Source organism: Microcebus murinus, chromosome 2 (assembly GCF_040939455.1).
Source record: "Microcebus murinus isolate Inina chromosome 2, M.murinus_Inina_mat1.0, whole genome shotgun sequence".
Classification (NCBI taxonomy): Eukaryota; Metazoa; Chordata; class Mammalia; order Primates; family Cheirogaleidae; genus Microcebus; species Microcebus murinus.
The window spans coordinates 100,122,191-100,148,911 of record NC_134105.1 but is presented as its reverse complement, the minus strand read 5'-3'; the positions used below and the strand labels follow the sequence as shown (position 1 = coordinate 100,148,911).

General features: G+C 39.0%; 1 protein-coding gene across 3 annotated transcripts; it reads right to left on the bottom strand.

Annotated features, from left to right (window-relative positions):
* Nucleotides 1-26,721, bottom strand: GABPB2 (GA binding protein transcription factor subunit beta 2). Of its 3 annotated transcripts, XM_020284041.2 has the most exons (9): nt 25,896-26,720; nt 18,660-18,805; nt 17,096-17,263; nt 16,002-16,196; nt 12,604-12,754; nt 4,761-4,874; nt 2,730-2,915; nt 538-662; nt 1-391 (listed from the first exon to the last, which is right to left on the bottom strand). In XM_020284041.2, the coding sequence occupies exons 2-9, from the start codon at nt 18,765-18,767 to the stop codon at nt 89-91; spliced, it is 1,350 nt and encodes a 449-aa protein (XP_020139630.2). In that variant the 5' UTR covers nt 18,768-18,805; nt 25,896-26,720; the 3' UTR covers nt 1-88. The 3 variants fall into 3 exon arrangements, with proteins under 3 accessions (XP_020139630.2, XP_075856227.1, XP_075856226.1); XM_076000112.1 differs by lacking the exon at nt 16,002-16,196 and having other exon boundaries at nt 25,896-26,721; XM_076000111.1 differs by lacking the exon at nt 4,761-4,874.

Below are 26,721 nucleotides of genomic sequence, written 5' to 3'. Positions count from 1 at the left end.
TTCTTGATTTTTATACAATGTTTGTCTTCTATATTTTTTTAAAAAAGAGGAATAAGATGAACACAGTGCAAGTTGTGGCCCTTGCATGTTAAGATGAAACAGTTTCCATGGAAACTCCAGTATGAGGAGGCTCTTTGGTCCCTCCTGACCCAGGCACTTTTGTCTCTCTCTCTTCCACCTCCCCCTCTGTGACTACTAGAGCATCTACTTCAGCCACCTCTTCAACCATGGTGAAATCTACTCCATTGGGCTGTTGTCGGGCAATGGCCTCCAGCTTAAGACGGTACTGTTCTGCTTCCTGTTCTTTCTTTAGGAGTTGGTGTCGGTATTCCTGGGCTCTTCTATTGGCCTCCTGAAGTTGCTGCTGTAGTAGCTCTTTCTGGCTGCCTTCCTATAAAAGTAAACCAGTCACCACCAGATAAGAATTCCTGATCATAAATTATCCAGACAGTAGACAAAAAGATGAAGGGTTCAGGCCTTAATAGTTATGGCTTTTGATTCTTTCTCTTCTCTCTATCACTGCTAAAAGAATATTACCTTGCTTTCCTCCACACTGTCTGTCATCTCTTCTATTCTTGGTTTCTTTGTCAGTGGCAACTTCTCTGCTTCTTCATCTTCAATTATAGTCTCCTCTGCAACCTGACCAGCAGGTACAGTTAGAACTACAAGCCAAAGGACACCAATTAAAGGTGATGAATACATGGTAAGCAAGGAGGTTTTATTTGCTTTTAAATTAGGAAAATAGGACCCGGTGCAGTGGCTCATGCCTGTAATCCTAGCACTCTGGGAGGCCGAGGCGGGCGGATTGCTCGAGGTCAGGAGTTCGAAACCAGCCTGAGCAAGAGCGAGACCCCGTCTCTACTATAAATAGAAAGAAATTAATTGGCCAACTAATATAGATATAGAAAAAATTAGCCGGGCATGGTCGCACATGCCTGTGGTCCCAGCTACTCAGGAGGCTGAGGCAGAAGGAACGGTTGAACCCAGAAGTTTGAGGTTGCTGTGAGCAAGGCTGACGCCATGGCACTCTAGCCTGGGCAACAAAGCGAGACTCTGTCTCAAAAAAAAAAAAAAAGAATCAACAGGTAAGGCATGGACCTGCAGAGAGAAACAGAAAGGATTAAAGGGACACTAATAATGGCTCAGAAAGCAAGGGTATAGATTTGCAGGCTGGGAAGCTATGCAGGTAAGTCCCAGGTCTGAGGCTGTTATATAAAGATGTCTGGAGAGTCTCTCTGAATCTGTTCTGGTTTGGGGATGCCCAATTCATTTATTTACTCAATTAAACTCTGTTTAATAAAAAAGATGTCTGACTCTAGGTCAGCAGCTATGGCCAATTCGTTTATCAATTTTGTAGGAATAATTTATCTAAAGAAGGTGTAAAGTCTTTATATAATATTTTTGAGAAACCTCTAATAAAAGCAGTTTGCTATTAACTATACCTAAATTCTTTGTCTTCTCATAGATAAATGAGAGTAGGGTCAACACACACACACACACACACACACACACACACACACACACACAACACATCTATCAGAATGGCTTAAAAAATAGTGATAATATCAATTGCTGGAGAGGATGTAGAAAAACAGGATTATTCATAAATAGCTAGTGGGAATGTAAAATGGTATAGCCACTCTAGAAATGAGTTTGACAGTTTCTTACAAAACTAAACATATACTTACCATATGACCCAGCAATTATACTCTTGAGTATTTATCCCAGAAAATTGAAAACAAACTTATTTCTTATTTCTCATAAGAACCTGTAAATAATCAAGTTGTTCATAACAGCTTTATTCTTAGGTAGCTGAAAACTGGAAACTACTCAATCCCATCAGTGGGTAAATGGTTAAACAAACTGTGGTATAGTTATACCATGGAATAATACTCAGCAATAAAAAACAATGAACTATTGATACAAACAACTTGGATGGATATTAAGGAAATTACTGAGAGAAAAAAAGGCAATTTCAAAAGGTTATATACTGTATGATTTCATTTATATAACATGTTTGAAATTTGAAAAGTATAGAGATAGATAGAGAACAGATTAGTTAATGGTTGCCAAGGTTTAGGAATGGGGCGATAAGGAAGGTGGCTATGGATCTAAAAGGGAAGGACAAGGAATCTTTCTGTGGAACTGTACTATATCTTTACTCTCGTGGTGCTCACAGAAATCTACACGTATCTTAAATTGCAATGAACTAAGTGCACATACATATAAATGAATGCATGTAAAACTAGAAAAATATCAATAAGGTTGGTAGATTATACCAGTATCAATTTCCTGGTTGTGATATTGTACTATAGTTATGTAAAATGATACCATTTGGGGAAATTGGGTGATGGGTATAGGGAATTTCTCTGTATTATTATCTTTTTTTTTTTGCCTGGGCTAGAGTGCCATGACATCAGACTAGTTTACAGCAACCTCAAACTCCTGGGCTCAAGCAATCCTACTGCCTCAGCCTCCCAAGTAGCTGGGACTACAAGCATGTGCTGCCATGCCCAGCTAATTTTTTCTATATATTTTTTTAGTTGTCCAGCTACTTTATTTCTATTTTTAGTAGAGACAGGGTCTCACTCTTGCTCAGGCTGGTCTCAAACTCCTGAGCTCAAACGATCCCCCTGCCTTGGCCTCCCAGAGTGCTAGGATTATAGGCATGAGCCACCATGCACGGCCTATATCTTTTAATAAACAATTGTTTATGTGGGATAACTCACCTTGCTGTCCATCTTGCATAGTTACAATAAATGGCTGGCCAATCCCTCCAGTAGGAATTGCAGTTTGGATATTACCCAGAGGGACTCCATCAGTCACTATAGTGATGACCCTCTGGCCTCCACTCCCCATCACTTGCTGGATTGATGAGTCAACAGAATTTCCCTCTATGATTTCCTCTGAATTGGCTAAAGATGACAAAAGTAAATTTAAAATTTCAGCTTTTTTAAAAAATAGGAGTACAGCAGTTTGATAATATTCAGGGAGAGGAAAAATTGGAAAAAAGTTAGATTCAACAGTTTCCAAAGCTTTTGTAAACAATGCTAAGTCAGAGGAGAAAAAATAGGGAATGCATTAGAATAGTATTTTTTAAAATATGTTCACTGAGATGTTAATATATTTTACTAAAGATGGGTTCTATGTATAAATACATTTTCAAAATGCTGGTTTAAATATGCTTAAATTTTTTTGTTTGTTTTGTAGGAAGTATTAGAGACTTCAGTAGCCTAATGGGCATTGTGATTCTCCAACAGGGTATAAGATATGCTGAGTTTCCGCAACATATTTGATCTTAGAACCCTTTATTCAGAGAGCATCTTAAAAATCTAAATAAATTTATGGAACTTAGAAAAATAACTATAAATTAGATAAGATCATTTCTATAAAAAAACATGTATATTTAATAGTGAATTAACAAAAAATAATATGTTAAGTAGTCAAAACACTGAAGTTTGACAGACAAAAATGGTAGGTGGCTTTTCCCATCTGATAGATCAAGAATATTAATAACAGCTAATGCTTACCAGCTATTTATTATGTACCAGGTACCTGACTATGAGCTTCACATGTATTATGTTGAATCAAGATTTTCAGTTTGATTAGTCAATATCCCAATAAACTAAGCACTATTAGGGGAAATAATTCCTACCACCATGGAATTTCTCTATCTAAAGAGTCACAGGTAGAACTCTGCAATAATAAGTCGGGTATGGACTATCTATATGAGACACATTTAGGTAGTTCAACACAAATAAAGCATTCACACCTCTTAGAAACAAAGAACAGTTAAATGTTATAGCTGAAAGAATCTCGACAGATAATCTAATCCAACCATCATACCGGAGATGAGGAAAAGAAAACCTGAGAAGTTAAGTGATTTATCCAAGATCAGAGAGCAAACCAATAGAACAGCAAGGACAAGTTTAATACATTGTTTTTCCCTCTGCTGTGCTGTTCACTCATACGTATCTGTGTAGAGATCTTTATGATTACTGCCAGTCAGAAAAATAGGATTGGAATTGGAAGAATGTTCTCACCACCCAAATGTCAATAGCAGAAAGACATCAGAACAATCCGCTTTCATTTGTGATGGTGCAGACTACTAGGGGTTCCAGAAAGATTTCTAGATGACTACTGAGCCCTGCTTGTTTGCCTCTACATACGTGAAGCCCTAAGCTTTCACCACATAGATCGCCAGGTCTGGCTAAGTGACTTGAAACCTTTTTGTTTTAAATATCAGAAGGCCAATATATAGCATATATCTGCCAAATTCCATTGAAAATGCCAAAATAACATCTCCAGTGAAAATAAAAAGCAAGCTCTCCTGAAGTACACAGGATATGATAATCAGAAAGGTAGTAGTTGGATGTATTTTGATACTTTAATATGAGATATCTAGGCTGCTATTTTGAATCATTCTATGATAGCATCAGTCAAAACATAACATACAGTATCTCCAAAAAGTCTGCTAATATAGGAATAAACATTTCAATCTGAAGCAACTAGAGTCAAGGCAAACAAACTTCAAACTGTAAAAATACAAAGGAATTATTCAGTCATTATCTAATATTATTTAGTTATCTGATTTTATCACTTAGTGATTTTTCTTTCTATGCTCAATGACTCTACATCCTTTTTTCCTAGCTGCTTCTAATTAACTACAATTCTTTAATATTTCATGCAAATTAAATCTGCTGGAGACTTAAAAACAAAAGAAGAAATGGTGATTCACCCAGCAGATATCCCTTACCTACCTGTGGCTCTGTTTGAATTGGAGAGGGGGGCTGATGCCTCAGCAAGAGCTGCAAGAGTGGCCAGCACTGAGGTTGTAGAATTTGAGAACTGTACTGTTGAGACAGGGGGGTCACCTATTTCAGTAAAAAAGGCAAATGAGGTCCAGTGTAGAGAATAAATTGAGGCAAACTAAAAATGGCTTATTAAATCAAACCTCAGCTTTTCACTCTAATATGCTTAATCTTGTTCTCTAATCCAAACCGATAACCAACTATCATAGCGTTAAAACTCTTTTAAGGTTTAAAAAGTTTCTCCCTTAAAGTGAATTAAATTAATGTGCTTGGTACAGGGCCACTACATTTCCCTCATTTGATCATTCTCTTGGCACTGTCAGGGTTGAGCATTAGTAGCTAACAGACCAAGAGTACCACCCACTCCCTAGGCTGGCTGTGCAGAGCTCTCCTTGGCAGCAGGCATTGTAAGCATATAAAGCATGCCTCACCCAGGCTCAGCAGTGGTGAGGGAACAACCCCCTCCTGTGCTTTACTCAGCCATGCTACCTCGGTTCATCAGCTAGATAGATGGGAAGAATATGATTCACCTTGAGTACAAGGACAGTTAAAAAGCTGAAGTTTCATATATCAAATGTCAAAGGGTTATATAATGGATTAATGCTAAAAACAACTATTTACTTATATCATGATATGCTTTTTTTTTTTTTTTTTTTTTTTTGAGACAGGGTCTTGCTATGTCACCTGGGCTAGAGGTTAGTGGCATCAGCATAGCTTACTGGAACCTCAACCTCAAACTCCTTGACTGAAACGATCCTCCTGCCTCGGCCTCCTGAATAGCTGGGACTATAGGCATGTGCCACCAGGCCTGCCTAATTTTTCTATTTTTTGTAGGGATGGGGTCTTGCTCCTGCTCAGGCTGGTCTGAACTCTGGGCTTCAAGTGATTCTCCTGTCTCAGCCTCCCAGAGTACTAAGATTACAGGCATGAGCCACCACACTCGGCCATGATATACTTTAAAAAAAACTGTGTTCATAACCATTTTTTCTTATATCTGTATACTATTTTCACAGCTAAGTTCTTAGAGGGAAGTCCATTAGGTCTGGCAACAGATATGCCTAACTTTTGTATAAATTTGTTTTGTATAAATTTATACAAAGTACTACTTGTTTTGTATAAACTTAACTTTTATAAGATGAACTGCATTTCCCTGTCTTTCACTATCATTTCAGAGATAATTTTGTGCTAGTTATGAATTTATTGCCTCTTAGCTCTAAATCTACCCTTCTTTGCCCTGCCTCGTGATGCAGGAGCTGGACCCTATAAACATTTTTCGTCAGCTGGCATGAGATTAAGCTTTGTCAGTATAGAAATAGTGGCTGCTCCCTGTGTATTGGCTATTCCTGTATTCCTTAGAGTTCTCCTCACCACTTTGTAGTTAACCTCTGTTCCTAATTTTTTTTTTTTTTTTTTTTGAGACAGAGTCTTGCTTTGTTGCCCAGGCTAGAGTGAGTGCCGTGGTGTCAGCCTAGCTCACAGCAACTTCAAACTCCTAGGCTCAAGCAATCCTGCTGCCTCAGCCTCCCGAGTAGCTGGAACTACAGGCATGCACCACCATGCCCAGCTAATTTTTTCTATATATATTAGTTGTGCAATTAATTTCTTTCTATTTATAGCAGAGACAGGGTCTCGCTGTTGCTCAGGCTGGTTTCGAACTCCTGACCTCGAGCAATCCGCCCACCTCGGCCTCCCAGAGTGCTAGGATTACAGGTGTGAGCCACTGCGCCTGGCCCTAATTTTTTTTTTTAAGAGACAGGGTCTTGTCTGGAGTGCAGTAGCCCAATCATAGCTCATTGTAACTTTGAACTCCTGGGCTCAATTGATCTTCCCACCTCAGCCTCCCAAATAGCTGGGACTATAGGCACATGCCAGCATGCCTGGCTAATTTTTTTATTTTTTGTAGAAATGGGGACTCTCTATGTTGCCCAGGCTGGTCTCCAACTCCTGATCTCAAGTGAACCTCACCTCAGCCTCTCAAAATGCTGCAATTTAGGCATGCACCCAGCCCTATTACTAGTTAATAGGAATAGTGTATAAATTAAACAAAATTTTAAATGATATATTTTAAAAATTAGAAATTATATATAGATAAATTTATATAGTTAAATTTTATAAATCATCATGTACTTTGTCTTCTGACTAGACTCTGACTGATACATTTATCTTCTTTTTAAATATATTAAATGTATAGCTCATTGTAACCTTGAACTCCTGGGCTCAAGAAATCTTCCAGCCTTGGTCTCCCGAGTAAAGGTACTCTTAATTTTTAAGTTTTCCCACTAGCTATGCTTAAAGATTCTTTCTAGCTTTTCTTCTGCCAAGAAGTCAATTATCTGTAAAATACTTAAGGAAACTTCTATTTAACACTCCTTATAGAAAATCCTTCCACAGAGCAACTTTTTGGATATGATTAATCTAGGTAATTTAACCAGTTTATAAATCTAAATTTCAGCAGATTTTCCTTAAAAAGATGAATTACTTGTATAGTACTCCTCAAGCTGAAACCATCTTTTTTTTGAGACAGAGTCTCACTTTGTTGCCCAGGTTAGAGTGAGTGCCGTGGCGTCAGCCTAGCTCACAGCAACCTCAAACTCCTGGGCTCAAGCAATCCTCCTGCCTCAGCCTCCCGAGTAGCTGGGACTACAGGCATGCGCCACCATGCCCGGCTAATTTTTTCTCTATATATTAGTTGGCCAATTAATTTCTTTCTATTTATAGCAGAGATGGGGTCTCACTCTTGCTCAGGCTGGCTTTGAACTCCTGACCTCGAGCAATCCGCCCACCTCGGCCTCCCAAAGTGCTAGGATTACAGGCATGAGCCACCTCGCCGGGTCTGAAACCATCTTAATTAAAGCTTTTGGTTGACAACTCTGGGAGTAAGGATGGAGACAGCAATATCTTAACTTTATTCTAACACTATCATAAAATACCCAGGGAACCAAATATTCTGAGTGGAACACAGTGCTTGACCTCCAGTAGGAGCCTATGTCTATCAAATGATTCCATGCAGAGCAAGATTCAGCTACAGCTTAGTCCCAAATTTTCCTTAGTTCGTGCTTTTCTCATATTCAGTCTGTCATACCAAATGCTGATATAAACTCACAAATCCTCCTAACCTGAAACAAAGAACAAGCAATTTTTACATATATGTCCCTCACAAAGGTTGGAATATATGTGACTGTAAGTCATTAGCAATCAAAAAGCGAGGCTGTTGTTATTTTGCTACAGTTAAAAAAACAACACCGAATCTGTGCAGAATGTATTCAGAGTTAAAAAAAACACCACCACAAAGAAACAAGGCTCTTATAATAAGTAATGTTCAAGTAGGCCAAGCATCAGGCCACCAAGCTAAAGGAGAATTGCTGAGTAGAACTGCTTCATAAGAAAAGCATTATAGGCTCTTTAGCATATGAAGATTCCAATCTAAGTGTGCTCCCCTATAATTCAAACATAACAACTCATCCAACTTCCCCTCAATAGCAAAATGAAGAAAGAACATTTGTGAAAATTCAGGTTTAATATTCTGATATCCACAGTTGAAACTGAAAAGAGACAATGGAAATTACTTCTTTAGACTTATTCCAGTGAACTATGGGAAAATAAAATAAAGTACTTTATTGTTCAAGACTGTGTAGTTTCTTTTCTTTTTGGTTAGAGACAGGATCCTGTTCTATCACACAGGTTGAAGTGCAGTGGCATGATCGTAATATACTGCAGCCTTGAACTCCTGAGCTCAAGAGATCCTCCTGCCTCAGCCAAACCTGGCTAATTTAAAAAATTTTTTATATAGACAGAGTCTCACTATGTTGCCCAGGCTGGTCTTGAACTCCTGGCCTAAAGCAATCCTCCCACCTTAGCCTATCAAAGTGCTGGGATTACAGGCGTGAATGAGTCACTGTTCAAGAATGTAAATTGTGGCCTAGCGTGGTGGCTCTTGCCTGTAATCCTAGCACTCTGGGAGGCTGAGGCAGGAAGATCACTCAAGGTCAGGAGTTCAAGACCAGCCTGAGCAAGAGCGAGACCCCATCTCTACTAAAAATAGAAAAAAATTAATTGGCTAACTAAAAATATATATATAAAAAAATTAGCCAGGCATGGTGGTACATGCCTGTAGTCCCAGCTACTTGGGAGGCTGAGGCAGAAAGATAGCTTGAGCCCAGGAGTTTGAGGTTGCTGTGAGCTAGGCTGATGCCATGGCACTCTAGCCCAGGCAACAGAGTGAGACTCTGTCTCAAAAAAAAAAAAAAGAAAAAAAAGAAAAAAGAAAAAGAACATCGCTTCCTTCTCCTCAATGTAAGATCCAATATCAAATAAAGTAAAATGTTTATGGATGCTGTTGTTTTTGGAAGGAAAAAGGTATTATCAGTGATGACTCTTGCTAGCTATTCAAAACATGGCTTATATAAATAAACTCCTCAGACCAGGATTTAGAAAGGTGTGCTATGGTAGGCTAGACAATCTCAATGAGTTAGTGATAATTAGATCCAGAAAAACTAAGTAACTTGCCCAAGTTCATATAGCTAGTAAGTGTCAGCACCCAGATAGAACCTAATTAATCTGATTTCAAAGCTTATGGTCTTTATGAACTAATGTAAAGCTATTTATATTTGACTTCGGAATGTATGTTACAATTGTACAAAAACAGGAAATTCATCTTCATAATTTTATTTTACCCTGATTAATGTTTAAGTTAGTCTGCCTTCCCAAATCCCTAAAGTTTGATGGTGGCATTGATGATGACTGATATCCTTAATTAAAAATGTTAAATTTGAAAGCAAATTTTGCGATCTGGATTTTAGTATCAAAAATATCCATTAAGAGTTCACACCTATAATCCTAGCACTTTCAGAGGCAGAGTTGGGAGGATTGCTTGAGATCAGGAGTTTAAGACCAGCACCACAGTGAGACCCAGTCTATACAAAAAATAGAAAAAGTAGGCCGGGCGTGGTGGCTCATGCCTATAATCCTAGCACTCTGGGAGGCCGAGGCGGGCGGACTGCTCAAGGTCAGAAGTTCCAAACCAGCCTGAGCGAAACCCTGTCTCTACTAAAAATAGAAAGAAATTAATTGACCAACTAAAAAAATATATATACAAAAAATTAGCTAGGCATGGTGGCACATGCCTGCAGTCCCAGGTACTCAGGAGGCTGAGGCAGAAAGATTGCTTGAGCCCAGGAGATTGAGGTTGTTGTGAGTGAGGCTGATGCCATGGCACTCTCTAGCCTGGGCAACAAAATGAGAGTCTGTCTCAAAAAAAAGAAAGAAAAGAAAAAGAAAAATTAGCTGGGTGTGGTAGCATGCCTCTGTAAACCCAGCTACTCAGGAAGCTGAGGCAGGAGGATCACTTGAGCCCAGGAGTTTGAGGTTGCAGTGAGCTATGATGATGCCACTGTACTCTAGCCCAGGAGGGACAGAGATAGACCATGTCTCAAAAAAAAAAAAAAAAATCCATTAAAATGATGACCTCAGCTAGCCAGGCATGGTAACTCATGCCTGTAATCCTAACTCCTAACACTTTGGGAGGCTGAGGTAGGAGGATCACTTGAGGCCAGGTGTTTGAGGTTGTAGTGTGCTATGATGATGCCACTGCACTCTAGGATATGGGGCAGAACAAGACCTCATCTTAAAAAAAAAAAAAAAAAAAGATAATCCTGGGATACTTTCAGTTAATTCTTTAAAAAATATTTTTTTTAGTTTAGCTTAGTTTTTTTTTTTTTTTTTTAAGAGACGGAGTCTTGCTATGTTGCCCAGGCTGGACTTGAACTCCTGGGCTCAAGCAATCCTCTCACCTCAGCCTCCCAAGTAGCTGGGACAATTGATGCATGCCACCAGTGCTCTACTTCTCAAAAATATTAGTAGATAATGAGAAACAAGAAACCTGCCCACCATTCCAGAAAAGAAAATCCTTTAACCCAGCTGAATAACACACAACTTGAATTTGTCTTATTAACTTTTCTCCTTTCTTTTATCTGTACTGATTAAGCATCAGGTGGGCCAATCAGATAAAGGTAGAATTGCTTCATGAATAAGATGACATTGGAGAGGTCAGCTCTATTATGTGATGGTTTAGCAATTTCAATTTGCAATTGTCAATATAGAGAAGAAAGAAAGAAGAATAGGTCTGCCAAAAGCTTCATGATAAATACGGTATCGACCCACAGGAACCAAGGGAAAGAATCTCTATCCTGAACTGTGTTCAAATTTGCTTATTATTCCAGATCTGGAGAATTTCAACAGTTAGACTAAAGACCAACCCCTAGCTCTTTGCACGTTTGATAACACAACTTTATTGGCTTCTAAAGGCTTTTGGGTTATAAAATCACTTGCTTTAATCAGTGTGGCCTGAACCACTACAAATCCAAAATGTTGTGAATGTTCAATTTTTTGGATCATCCAGCTGAAAGCAAAATGATTTGAAATGATTGTTGATAGCCTATAAAATGAAGATCACTATTGCCCCCTTGTGGGCATGACAAGGTCAACCTTCCCTGAGAAATTATTGATATATTTTCATTTAATAGCTACTATTAAAGCCCTACTATAAAATGGATCCTGAAATATAAAAATCTCAAAGTCTCACAACAACCTCATAAAGTAGGTATTATTAGATCTCAATTTTACAGATAGGTAAACAAGGCTTAAAGATCTAAGTAGTTTTCCCAAAGTCAAGCAGCTGGTCAATCAATAAATATTTGAACACAATTCTGATTCCAAAATTCTGGGTATATTATGTATATTACTTCTTTTCTTTTACCAAACTGCCTCTCAATAATAATACTTCATTGAAGATCTTTCCTTTGATGTTGTATAAACTTAACTAGGAATATATATGTTGATTTTCAAATGAAAGTCAGAAACAGAAAAAGAAAGCAAAAGTCAATCAGAAAATTTATTTAAATGAGGACACAGATTCTTCCATTGTAAAAAAAATTTTGTAAAAGGAGATATTGAAAATAAACTCATTTGCTCCTTTTAAGATAGAAGTTTTTTTGTTTTTGTTTTTAGAGACAGGTCTCCTACTCCATCACCCAGGCTGGAGTGCAGTGGTCCAATCATAGCTCACTGAAGCCTCAAGTGATCCTCCTTCCTTAGCCTCCTGAGTAGCTGGGACTAGAAGGTTGTGCTACCACACTCAGCTAATTTTTCTTATTTTTTTTTTTAGAGATGGGGTTGCTCTATGTTGCTTAGGCTGGTCTCAAACTCCTGGCCTCAAGCAATCCTCCTGCCTCAGCTTCCTGAGTTGCTGGGGTAACAGCTACTGTGCCCAGCTTAGATAGAAGTTTTTGCTTAAAACATGCATCTCTCAAAAGATCAATACCAAGTACTTCTCTAAGCTATTTTGTTTTCATATATGCTCTCAAGAATAAACCAAGACTCATACTTTATTCAAATAATCATATTTACTTCTTTTATATTAGCATTCCAATAGCTACTTTTGTTTATTCTGGTTTATTTGTTACTACTTTAGACTATGAATGTTTACCTATTTCCTTTAGCAGTACTATATTGAGGCACCCTTATATTTTCTTTTTGGGGTCAGGTATAACACTTCAATAGATTAATCTGTAGAATATTTGACTTTTAACACAGTAAGTATTCATGTATAATGCCTATATATGATCTACCCTTCCCCCAGAAAAAATAAGTGCCATGGCTTTAAAATCTATCATAAATCTTCTGTTTTGGGAATCATTTAATAAAACAGTGGCCATCAGACCATTTGTCTCTAGGAAAACCTGGGGTTCTTTTCATTTTTAAATCTAAAATAAATGTCACATTATCAGAATGTTACCTGAGGTAGTTTTGGTGTTGGCTGAAGAAACAAGGCTAGTGAGGTTAACAACCTCTCCTGATGTAAAGATGAATGGAGCAGCCACAGTCACAGGATTGCTCACAGGGTTGGGTCTCTCAGGATTAGTATTCACCTGGTTCTGCATCGCTTCCTAATAAACAAGGCAGGATATTTCAATGTCAGAATACTTATTAGCTTTAGTTATACAGTTAGTGAACAGCATACTCCTACCCCCACGCCAATGCTCTATCAAGCAGAACTAGTTCTGGCACACAATGTCCCAGGGAGCTCAGAGTTTTCATTAAGACTACTGGTTTTTCCATACAAGAAGCACAGAACTAAAGAAGGAAAAAAAAAAGACTACCTGTACTTACTGATAAGAAAAGAGAATTTTTTTTAAGATAAAAAGAGAGTTTTTTCTATTAAAAGATTAAAATCTTTTTTTAATTAAAAAAAAAAGACTACTGGTTTTTTTCAAACCAGGACAAAAGAGATGTTAGGTTGTTTTCCCAAACTTGTTTCTACTTGAAAAAAATCAAAGGTATATTATTTGCAAAAACTTCTAGACAATTTAGTTAATCTCTCTGGATCCCTGGATCTTCTTTTTTTTGTTTGTTTGAAAAATGAAAGACTTGGCCTGAATAGTCTAAAAAGCAATTTCCAATTGTGATCAATTATCTACAAGTCAATGTGCTAGCAGGAGATCCCTGCAGAGTACCCAGAGAACAATTATTCTCTAGAGTTTTGTCCAAATACTTGTTCCATTCTGCCATTGAAGAAATCCCTAAGATAATATATAACAAGCAAATAAATAAGTACCAGATTCTAAGTCTAGTTCCAAATGCTACACTTTTGCTTCCAGGGATATTTGCTCAATTTTGGTGAAAAGATACTTGTATCTTTATTTTTTCTAGAAATATGATGCCAATAAAAAAGTCCAGTTATGAAAGGGCTCTAAACAAAGATTTCAAAAGTTGAAGAGGGTAACCAGTCTATAGGGAACCATCCATCTGTCAGAACAAACAAACAAAAAACTGAGAATGCAGCAGAAATGGCTATTTTTCATATATAATTAAGAGCTTCAATTGAAACAGGTTATTTATTCTCTGGATACTGTTAAATTCCTTCTTGAATTCTACCCCTTCTTCTATCCTCCACTATCACTTCTTTAGTTCAAGTCCTCATTGGCTTTTGCCTGGCCTAATAAAAGTCATCACATGCTTATTTAGCATTAAGTGTCTTCTCTTTCCCATCTGTGTGCCACACTCCAAACAATCATCTTTTTAAAACAAATTCAATCGGGTTCGATTCCCGGCCAAGGCACTAAAATAATAAAAAAAAATATTTAAAAAAAAGTAAAAACGAAAAATAATAAATAATAAATAAATAATAATAATAAAACAAATTTAATAGTATCAGTCCTCTATTTAAAAGCTTCTATTGGAAACCCATTGCCCATATAATAGTTCAAACTCCTGGCAGGGCACGGCACCTCATGTCTGTAATCCTAGCACTCTGGGAGGCAGAAGTGGGAAGATAGCTTAAGCTCAGGAGTTAGAGATCAGCCTGAGAACCACAGTGAGACCTTGTCTCTACTAAAAATAGAAAAATTAGCTGGGCATGGTGGTCCATGCCTGTAGTCCCAGCTACTCAGGAAGCTGATCGCTTTAGACTAGGAGTTTGAGGTTGCTACAAGCTAGGCTAACGCCATGGGCGTGATGGCTCACGTCTGTAATCCTAGCACTCCGGGAGGCCCAGGCGGGCAGATAGCTCAAGGTCAGGGGTTCAAAATCAGCCTGAGCAAGAGCAAGACCCTGTCTCTACTAAAAATAGAAAGAAATTAATTGGCCAACTAAAAATATATGGAAAAACTTAGCCGAGTATGGTAGTGCATGTCCTGTAGTCCCAGCTACTCGGGAAGCTGAGGCAGGAGGATTGCTTGAGCCCAGGAGATTGAGGTTGCTGTGAGCTAGGCTGACACCACAGCACTCTAGCCCAGGCAACAGAGTGAGACTCTGTCTCAAAAGAAAAAAAAACAACAACAAAAAATACAAAAAAAATCTCCTTTGTGTGCTATGTAACACCCTTGTATTAGTCTTTTCACCTCTCAGCCTACTTCTTGAAAACTCAGTTCCAATTCTACATATACTTTAATGCTTCCCTTAAGCATCAATACTCTCTCCTCTGTGCTCCCGTAATACTTGCTAGGTATCTGTTCATCATGTAGTATTGTAATGCTTTATTTCCTGTCTCCATTTTTATCATGCTGTGAACACTCCAAGGGCAGGGCATGTCCTATTAATTTTTGTTTCTCCCATCCTACTGTTCCCTGATATACAAGTGCTGTTTTAAGAAATTAATGGCCGGGCATGGTGGCTCACGCCTGTAATCCTAGCACTTTGGGAGGCCGAGGCGGGTGGATTGCTCAAGGTCAGGAGTTCGAAACCAGCCTGAGCGAGACCCCATCTCTACCAAAAATAGAAATAAATTAATTGACCAACTAAAAATATATATACAAAAAAAAAAAAAAATTAGCCGGGCATGGTGGCGCATGCCTGTAGTCCCAGCTACTCCGGAGGCTGAGGCAGTAGGATCGCTGAGTCCCAGAGATTGAGGTTGCTGTGAGCCAGGCTGACGCCACGGCACTCACTCTAGCCTGGGCAACAAAGTGAGACTCTGTCTCAAAAAAAAAAAAAAAAAAAAAAAAGAAATTAATGGATGAGATCACCACAGCTAATTTTTAATTCTGAGATGGCTTTAGAATTATACAGATGGTCCCTGACTTATAATGGTTCAATTTAACCAATTTTTTACTTTACCATGGTATGAAAACAATTCAACTTACTCAAGTGATCCTTCTGCCTCTGCCTCCCAAGTAGCTGGGACTACAGGCACACACCACCGCGCCTGGCTCATTTTTTCTATATATTTTTAGTTGGCCAATTAATTTGTTTCTATTTATAGTAGAGACTGGGTCTCACTCTTGCTCAGGCTGGTTTCGAACTCCTGACCTTGAGCGATCCTCCCACCTCAGGATCCCAGAGTGCTAGGATTATAGGCGTGAGCCACCATGCCCAGCCTGAAGTGACTTTTAATATTGTCCCAAGTCAAGCTTAACTAGAAAGGGAAATTTTCATGCAGGAAAAACATCCTAAAGCCAAACAAATATTTTTTTGTACTGGCCACAACATTGTTCTTTAATTACCATGAATAATTCTGGGCTTTACAGAATGTTGTTTTAAAAAGATACTAATGACACTGCACTGGATGATAAGATAGAAACATATTAGAAGTACTACTTTGATAAGATAGGAAAAATTCAGTTTTGATTCAACTCCTATAAGAAAATCTTTAACTTCAAATAAAGTATACACTGAGGAGTATAAAAAGAACCACACCTGGAGGATGACCAAAATCTCAGCATTGTTTTTTTCCAGGGCTATGTCAAAGGCAGATTTATCAAATTTGCTGAATGCATGGACATCAGCTCCATATTTGATAAGTAACTCTACAACATCCCGATGGTGGTGCTCTGTGGCCCAATGTAAAGCTGTCATCTTCAACATGTCCTTGGCATTCACATCTGCACCATTCTGTCATAGAAAAGCAATTTTTTTCAACAGATACTGATTATAGTAGCACAGGTGTAACAGTCTATCATTAAGTACAGAGGCTTTCCATAGAGATTGTACATACTCAAATTTAGATCATGTTTAAGGAATATCACAGGGAAAAACATTTCTCAAATTCTCCTAAATGCTGGTAGACATAAGGCTTTCAATGAGCAGGTCTTCTAAGGACAGCACTGGGAAATTAAACAGATGGGAGAGGAAGGGGGAAGAACAGATTTTTATTGCCTTTATTAACAGACAGCCAACTGACTCAAACAATGGGCATAAATGCAGAGACCACCTGCAGAAAGGGAATGAATAAAAATCAATAGTCTTTTTAGCATTTAAAAAATTAGAAAACAGGCCAGGCGCGGTGGCTCATGCTTGTAATCCTAGCACTCTGGGAGGCCGAGGCGGGCGGATTGCTAGAGGTCAGGAGTTCGAAACCAGCCTGAGCAAGAGCGAGACCCCCGTCTCTACTATAAATAAAAAGAAATTAATTGGCTAACTGATATATATAGAAAAAAATTAGCTGGGCATGGTGGTACATGCCTGTAGTCCCAGCTACTCAGGAGGCTGAGGCAAGAGGATTGCTTGCGCCCAGGAGTTTGAGGTTGCTGTGAGCTAGGCTGACGCCACAGCACTCACTCTAGCCTGGGCAACAAAGCGAGACTCTGTCTCTAAATAAATAAATAAATAAATAAGAAAACAAACTCCATAGCCATGATGACTCTTGAAAGAGAGTCATGCAATTCAATGCTATAAACTGTCCTAAACTTAATCCTTCCCAACCCAGTTTCCTACCACCTATTTAAGTAAGAAAACAACAAGGAGGTGGATGTCTTTTTTACAACATAGGTGCGCTACTATTCTTACTTTACCCTAACAAGAAGTTCCACAATGTGTGCATGTCCATCGGCTGCAGCCATGTGCAAGGGAGTCCGGTCCACTTTGGTCCGGGCATCCCTGCTAACGCCTGCTCGAAGGAGTACTTCTGCAGTGGAATAATGACCATGCTGAGCTGCAAGGTGAAGGGGTGATGTTCCAAGCTGTGGGAAAATAATACTCATTGAATATCCATCATGTGCAGAGTCCTAGATCATGACTGGAGAGATACAATTGAACAAGAGGTGAATCGTATGGTTCTTGTTCTTCAAGAGAGAACCTGGATGGGCCGACAGAATTTAAGAAATGATTTGATTTAAAAATAGACTAATTGGCAAATAAATATAGCACCAGTTAAATAAGTGTAAGTATAAGCTTTAAGTCAGGTGGATTTATCAAGTAAGATTCCCTGAAGGACATGATTTTAGCAGGGATTAGAAAAAGGTTTTAAAAAAAAAGAATCAAAAGAACATTCTGAGTTGGGGTAAAGGGAAAAGGTAGACAGGTTCAAAACAATTCACAGATAAGGGGTAGAGACTAGAAAGTTATATGTGGAATTTGGGTACCAATTTGATCAGTTAGAAATTTCTTGCCATAGTAAGGCAGAACAAAAAGACTGATGAGATGAAGAGGCAATAAAAATTTATTAATGGCGTATCAACAGCAATAAGCAAGTCTATTGTCTCAATGTAAATCTTTAAGAGTTATCTATCAGCATCCACTCTGGCCAGAGATCTATTCCTTTCTTTGTTGTGGTCTTTATTTTAAGCTTGTTTATTCTTTGCTTTTCATATGTTCAACCTCTCTGACTAGATTTAATTCGCATTGCCTTTTTCAGGTCTATTTATAGAAATGCTAATCTAATGGGTTTCTTTTTCTTCCTTTTTGTGAAGTGCTAAGAACCTGCTGGCCTCTGAAGTTATGAATTAATCACCCTAGAATAGAGGTCACTCACTCATCAAAACTGTTAAAATTAGGCAATGCTTACAAAATCTGTGAATGCTAAGAAAGCCCACATTATAACTTAGACCTGGATCTTTCGAAACTCTCTGATATCCAAGTTGATTGTCTAGTCTCATTAAATTGCATCTTCCTCTTTAATTTTTTTTTTAAGAATGGTATAGGAAACAAAATAGCTATACTATTCTTTAGACCAAGGAATATTAGAGAAAAGGAAACAAAGAGTTTGTTAGTCTAGAAATGCACTCTTATTATACTGATTTTGTTTAATTTCTAGCTAATTACAGAAGCCTATGACCCAAGTGTACTCCAGAGAGAATTAAGCCTTTAAAAAATACTCTAAAAAGCATTATAGGAAATTACAAGTATATAATACCTTACAATTATCACCTATATATCCACAGGAGACTCTTTTAATTTAGAAAACTAAAAGAAAAAGAAAACCACATATTCAGATGAGACAAAGAAAATAAAACTCTTGTATGGGATATGAAGTAGAAAGGGAATGAAGAAAAATCAAGAAAGTCTGTTTAGCCTTTAAGAAAAGGGTTGGTAAAACCACACATTGGAAATCATTAGAGACCTTTCTGCTAAGCTTACCCAGTCTGTGGTGAATGGGGCTCCATTTGCCATCAATGTTCTCACTTCATCATCTTGGCCTTTTCTTGCTGCTTCTAGTAACCTCTTTCCCAAGTCGACCAAAGACATCTTTATGCATAGGAACAAAAGTTTCCAGGTAGCTATAACTTAAACACAAGGAAAGCTGCCTGTAAAATGTTTTTAGAAGACTTCTTATACTTGAATATGTATAAGATACATGTCAAGTTTGCTATCTGGTAGTCACTTTGTTTCTACCTCATATAACACAAATAAGATACTTGGGATAGTTTCAGGCCCTAAGGAATAGTTCTTCACTTTTAATCTCCAGAAAAATATTTTGGAAATATGTCCGCCATACTACTTAAAGAACATGGTACAAAGTAATAAAGCATGCACCCTGGTTTTCAGGCAGGGAGCAAAAAGAATGCCCACTTGTGAAACTGCTGCTTGATGCAAATTATGGGAGCCCTTATTAGCAACTAATTACTCTTTCTGGAGGTTTTAGGTCTTTGGAAGGCATAATGAAACAAGATACATCAAAGTTTCTAAATCAAACTGCATCTCTATTAATCTTGTTTTTATCTTCTGACTATGGTGTAAAGATGTAATAGTCTATGGCCATACCACCCTGAACGCATCCGATCTTGTCTGATCTTGGAGGCTAAGCAGTGTCGGGGCTGATTAGTACTTGGATGGGAGATGTGATAATTCCTAAAGTTTAAGGAAAGCAAACCCTTACTGATCTGCTTAGGCCAGTAGTTCAAAAAGTGTGGTTCATGGACTCCTTGTGGTTCCTGACACCCTCTTAGGGATCCATGAGGTCAAAACTATTTTTATTATAATACAAAGACATATTTGCCTTTTTTTATTTTTATTTTTTTTATCATTTTAACATTTGCACTAATGATAAAAATGCAACAGTGAGTGCCTTTGTGCAATTGTGCTGGTGCCTTAGCACAAATCAAACTGTGCTATTAGTTAATTGTACTCTTCACTGCCATGCACTCTCACCGGGAAAAAGCCAGTTCTACTTAAGAATGTCCTTGATGAAACAGTAAAATTATTAATTTCATTAAATCTCAAAATCCAAATACATGTGTTTATAATTTCTGTGTGACAAAATGGGAAATATACATAAAATACTTTTGCATATTGAAATATTATGGTTTTTAGCTGGGCACGGTGGCTCACGCCTGTAATCCTAGCACTCTGGGAGGCCGAGGCAGGCAGATTACTCCAGGTCAGGAGTTTGAAACCAGCCTGAGCAAGAGTGAGACCCCGTCTCTACTACAAATAGAAAGAAATTAATTGGCTAACTAATATATATAGAAAAAATTAGCCAGGCATGGTGGCACATGCCTGTAGTCCCAGCTACCTGGGAGACTGAGGCAGTAGGATTGCTTGAGAACCCAGGAGATTGAGGTTGCTGTGAGCTAGGCTGATGCCACAGCACTCACTCTAGCCTGGGCAATAAAGCGAGACTGTGTCTCAAAAAAAAAAAAAGAAAGAAAGAAAAGAAAAGAAAAGAAAAGAAAAGAAAAGAAAAGAAAAGAAACATTATGGTTTTCTTGAGAAAAGGCACTGTGCAATTGTGAGCTGAAATAACTATTTTTGTCATAGAACATCTTTTTTGTATGAAAGAATGATGAATAGACAAACCAAGGACCATACAGCAGATATATATATATATTTTAAATGAACAAGCTGGATGTAGTGACATGCACCTGTAGTCCCAGCTACCCAGGAGGCTCAGGCAGGAGGATCACTAGAGCCCATGAGTTTAAGGCTGCAATATGCTATGATCATGCCTGTGAGTAGCCACTATACTCTGACCTGGGCAACACAGTGAGTACCTTTCTCCACAAAAAATTTAAAACTTAGCTGGGTGTAATGATGCATGCCTATAGTTCCAGCTTCTTTGGAGGCTGTCTGGAAAATCCCATTAGCACAGGAATTTGAGGTTATAGTGAGCTATGATAGAGCCACTGCACTCCAACCTGGGCAACAAAGCAAGACCCTGTCTCTTTTTTTTTTTTTTTTTGAGATAGAGTCTCACTTTGTTGCCCAGGCTAGACTGAGTGCCATGGCATCAGCCTAGCTCACAGCAACCTCAATCTCCTGGGCTCAAGCAATCCTGCTGCCTCAGCCTCCCGAGTAGCTGGGACTACAGGCATGTACCACCATGCCCAGCTAATTTTTTCTATATATATATTAGTTGGCCAATTAATTTCTTTCTATTTATAGTAGAGACGGGGTCTCGCTCTTGCCCAGGTTGGTTTTGAACTCCTGAGCTCAAATGATCTGCCCACCTCAGCCTCCCAGAGAGCTAGGATTATAGGCGTGAGCCACCACGCCTGGCCAAGACCCTGTCTCTTTTTTTTTTTTTTTTTTTGAGGCAGAGTCTCCCTTTGTTGCCCAGGCTAGAGTGAGTGCTGTGGCGTCAACCTAGCTCACAGCAACCTCAATCTCCTGGGCTCAAGCAATCCTGCTGCCTCAGTCTCCCAAGTACCTGGGACTACAGGCATGCGCCACCATGCCCAGCTAATTTTTTCTATATATATTAGTTGGCCAATTAATTTCTTTCTATTTATAGTAGAGACGGGGTCTTGCTCAGGCTGGTTTTGAACTCCTGACCTCTAGCAATCCGCCCACCTCGGCCTCCCAGAGTATTAGGATTACAGGCCTGAGCCACTGTACCCGGCCAAGACCCTGTCTCTTAAACAATTTTTTTTTAAAAATAAAAAGAGGCCGGGCGCGGTGGCTCACGTCTGTAATCCTAGCTCTCTGGGAGGCCGAGGCGGGCAGATTGCTCGAGGTCAGGAGTTCGAAACCAGCCTGAGCAAGAGCGAGACCCCGTCTCTACTATAAATAGAAAGAAATTAATTGGCCAACTAATATATACAAAAAATTAGCCGGGCATGGTGGCGAATGCCTGTAGTCCCAGCTACTTGGGAGGCTGAGGCAGGAGGATTGCTTGAGCCAGGAGTTTGAGGTTGCTGTGAGCTAGGCTGACGCCACGGCACTCACTCTAGCCTGGGCAACAAAGCGGGACTCTGTCTCAAAAAAAAAAAAAAATAAAAAAAATAAAAAAATAAAAAGTGAAGAAAGTGAGCCTGCCACTTCAAGGAAAACAATTCACAGTATTTGTTGCCAATTATCAATTATAATTTAAGCTTTCAAGGAATAAATTAAAATTTTGGAAAGCCTCTACTACCATGAACTTGACAGCTTACTACCAATTAAATATTTTTCTGATGAAATTAGTTGTGATATAAATGAATGTGATTTTTTGATATTATAAAATGCATCAACATTTGGATGATCTGCATAATTTGGTGAACCAATACTTTCCAAATGACTGATGTTATACAATCATGCATGAGTAACAAATTTCAAAGTGAATCACCAATGGCTTTTAAGGTAACAGAGTACAAAAGTTCACTGATTTGGTTTCAAATTCCTCATTGCAACTCTCTTTTAAGAAATTACCACTTGTCAAGTTTTTGTGTAGCAACAAAGAATGCTCACAATTATCTGAAAAAGCTGTTAAAATACTCCTTCCTTTTCCAAGTACATATTGCAACAGACTGAATGAAAAAGTAGATATGAGAATGCAGCTGTCTTCTACTAAGCCAGAAGTTAAAGAGAGCTGCAACGATATAAAACAATGCTATTCTATTTTTTTTAACTTGGAATATTTTCATAAAAATATTGATGTTAACATGTAATGGATTTATTAATTTAATATTTTAAAATAATTTCTAAATTAGGAAATACTTCAACCTGTATTGAACATCCCTAATCTGAAAATATGAAATCTGAAATGCTCCCAAATCTGAAACATTTTTCTTTTTAAGAGACAGGGTCTCATTCTGCTGCCCAGACTGCAGTGCAGTGGTATAATCACAGCTCACTGCACCCCTGAACTCCTGGGCTCCAGTGATCCTCCTGCCTCAGCCTCCCAGGTAGTTGAGACTATAGGTGTGTGCCACCACACCCAGCTAATTTTTTTCAGTTTTTGTAGAAATGCGGTCTTGCTACATTGTCCAGGCTAATCTCAAACTCTGGGCCTCAAGTGATCTTCCTGCCTCAGCCTCCCAGAGTGCTAGGATTATAGGGTTGAGCCACCATGTCCAGCCCAAAATTTGAAACTTTTTAAGCACTGACATTATACCACAAGTGGAAAATTTCACACCTGACACCGTTGCTTTGTGATGGTTCAGTGTACAAAAAAAACTCTTTGTCTTATGTATAAAATTATTTAAAATATTATATAAAATTACCTTCAGGCTATGTGTATAAGGTATACATGAAACATAAATGAATTCTGTGTTTAGAATTGGATCCCATATCCTAGATATCTTCTTATGTATATGCAAATATCCCAAAATCCAAAAAAATCTGAAATCCCCAGCATTTTGGAGAAGGGATACTCAACCTGTATTAATAGATTTAACACAATGGAATCCTCAACAATTTTTAAGAGTGTAAATGGGTCCTGAAACCAGAAAATCTGAAAATAACTGGCTTAGGCAAATCATGCAGCTACTTCATGGTTTAATTTTCTGATCCATATCATAGAGCTTTGTGCTCAAACCACCAGGGAAGTTTGTTCAAATTGAATATACTACCTGAGGCTCAGGTCCAGGCTCTCTGAGTATTTCCAGGAACAGAGTATGAACTTTAACAGTGTGAATTTCTATAATCTGATCTAAGTGTCAGTTTTTACTATTCAAAAAAAAGAGTAGAGAAAATTTATAGCAAACCCTTCTTATAGAACACTGATACATCATATTTTTCCATGGTTATCTTCCTTTTAAAATATCAAAACTGTGTTTCAACTTAATTATTTTTTTACTAATAGTTAAAAACAAGAATAAATTTTTAGATGGTTCACTAATTAGAAATGACTCCTTCAAATTTTCCAAAATATACGATAAATACAAGGTATATCACCAAGCCTTAAACACCTTGCAATAACTGATTCCAAAAGGAAATAATGTCCCACACAGGGATGTTCAGATATGCTGAATCAAAGTTAAATTAATCTATTCTAATAACAAAATTCCAGCTCTAATCTGTACCACACACAAAAAAATTCAGTTGCAGTTTGAGGTATCTGTTTAAGAAGTCTGGCTTGCTTCATGTTCCTGGGAAGCTGGTACTTCTGGAAACAAGACCCTTTAAATAAGTTGATTTTTATCCCACTATAACTGGTGTCTTCAACACCTGAACTCTTGCAAAATCCTTTTGAGCAATTTTTCTACTGTAGTCTGCCTTCACATATACATCTATCACTTTTCTTTAATCATATTTGTTGAGTCATGTATGAGTAGCACTAAATGGCAACCAACCCAAATATGTCATCCCATTCTTTAAACAAATCATGAAAAGCCTTATTATGCAGAGATATAATTAAACTTTGGGATTAGAATGTAAATAGGGTGTTATATTCATCACCTGACATGAAAAAGGTCTCCTAGAAATGTGTTCTTCAAGGTACTTTTCTCCCTCATCATCAATTACTCTTTTGAGTTAACCTGAAGCATCTATCTTAAGTAAAAGTAAAATGTATTTTTAAATAACAGCATTTTGAGCGGGACTATGTGCCATTCTCACTCTATCCTATCCATGCTGGCAGAACCAACAGACCAAAGATGTAGCCTAATAGACTGGAGAACAATCTAGGTATTTCCAACTCCCTCATTACTAACAACTAACAGCATTCTCCCTTACTGGATGTACCATGTTGCCCCGAAAATAAGACAGGGTCTTATATTTATTTTTCCTCAACAAGACACCCTAGGGCTTATTTCAAGGGATGTGTTATTTTTTCTAAGTACGGTACAACAATCTCCATTTATTCAAATATAGTTAAGTTGTCTTCTTCTGGAACATCATCATAACTCTTCAAACCCGAATTCCATCCTGAATTTCTTGTGACTCTATTTCCTTTAGAACCATTGGCCACAATCTCTCATGTTGAGCAATAGAGCTCTCATAGGGCAGATGAGAAGGGTTGCTCATCTTCTTTATCGCTTGACCAAATGCATGGGTTGTGCAGATACGCTGAGTAGCCACGCCCATCACTAGGTCTTATTTTTGGGGCAGAGCTTATATTGTGCAATTGCTTAAAAATCCTGCTAGGGCTTATTTTATGGGTGGGTTTTATTTTCCAAGAAACACGGTACCTCTGGTTTCCCTATATATAACGAGGAAACAAAACCTGGTCTGATTTGCCTTCTAGGATTTTGGAAATGAATTAAATAACAAAGCACACCCTTTCCCTCCGGAACAAACACACAAAAACTTTCAATAGTGTGTTTTAATAATTTATGAAGTGCTTGAGCTCTTGACAACAAACTATTATCAAAGAGTAATTACTCTGGTTTATGTAAGAATTTGGACAGGGCAGTTCTCTTCTCACTGTTATCAAAGTGGGATGGAAAGAGATGCTTAAGAACATCTCTACTGGAATGGGTAGATCAAGTGGCAAAGTGAAAATATATTCCCAGATGGCCAAAAATGTTAAATCGTTGAAGATAATCCATAGACTGTCTCCACAGATGTCAGAGAGAGACGGAGACAGACACGCCCTGGAAAGAAGCCCTTCTGGGAAAACGGAGAGGCATGGAATAACCTCTGGTTCAAGAAAATCCGTGAGAATAGGGGAAAGCTAATGGGAAGGAGAACTGCAATCGAAGAATCCATGGTTCTTTTTGTATTGCACACGTCCCCACCGGCCGGCCAGCTTACAAACAACTGCAAGAACTGGAGGCAGGGCCCTTACTGCTGCTGTTCAGATTACTGAGTTCACTGATATTCTGCAAATTATTGGTCAGAGAGTTAGAGTCCCCCTTTCCCCTGTATCATAAATCCTCCAGTTCCTCACACCAATGTTCTCAGCCCACGGGGGCGCAGCACTTGGCCCCTGCTCCACGCCGCCCCCTAGTGGTCACCTCTGCGGCCTCGGCTTCCCTTGGTCCAGCTCCCCAGCCCCAGGTCTTACACCCACCCCTTTCTTCACCTTCCAATCCCCTCCCCTTCCTCCCGAAAGCATCCCCTTCCTCTGCGTCCCCCTACCCCAGCTGCCCCCGCTTCGGTGAAGGGGCGCCGCTCGGTACGCACCCCGAAGTCCGGGGTTGGGCTTGGAAGCGGTGCGCCTTCTCATGTCACTTTCCATTCCAGCCCTGACGCCCCCCCAGGGTCCACCACGCATCTCTTCTTCCCCCTCACCTCCTCGTCCGGGACGCTGCCGGCTGTGCTTCCACCGAGCCCGCCAGTTTAGTCCCGTTTCCTTCTCTAGTTAAGACTCCCTGTCAATGACAGTTACTTTTTGGCCTTTTCATATGTGCATATTTGGGGGGCCTTTAACCCCCCCTCGTGGAGAAATGAAGGTAACAAAATGGCGGACCCGGAAGTGAAGGCGCTGCCGTATGATTTCTGGCGGAGGAATCTGTAGAGGGAATATGATTAGAAAACTCGTACTGCCACTCGAACAGAAAGATGATGCACTTCCGAGACTCATTTCCTATCTACTGAAGGACTTCTGAGGTGGAAAAATGTGTATCCGAGACATCTTAGACGGAACTATTTATCGAGGCGGAGGATTGTTGATTACGTGTCTTACGTGTCTTATAGTTCCAGCAGAGGACGGACACGATGGTTGTTTTGGCGCCAAGAACCCGGCGAACCGCTGAGGGGAAATCAGATTATGCATTAGTCCTGAAGTTTGCGTCCTGCCTTTTGGCTCCTTCTCCCGGGGGCTAGGCTCAGGATTGACAGGATAGCCTTGCTTCCTTGTCCTTGGACATTTCTGGTTTTACTCGTGAATTGGGCTCTGGTGCTTGATGGACACACGTTTCCAGTCAGAAGACCCCAGAGCCAAGCTGTCAGTGCGCAAATAACTGAGTCATTTGTACGGGGCGTTGGTGGTACCGGGGGAGCCTAGAATAGGATGGAGCATGCGTTTGCAAATCCATTTAGTCACTTTATTTACCATTTGATCCCCGTCTCCACCCACCATTTGCCATGACTACAGGACTAGGAGAAATCTGGGAAG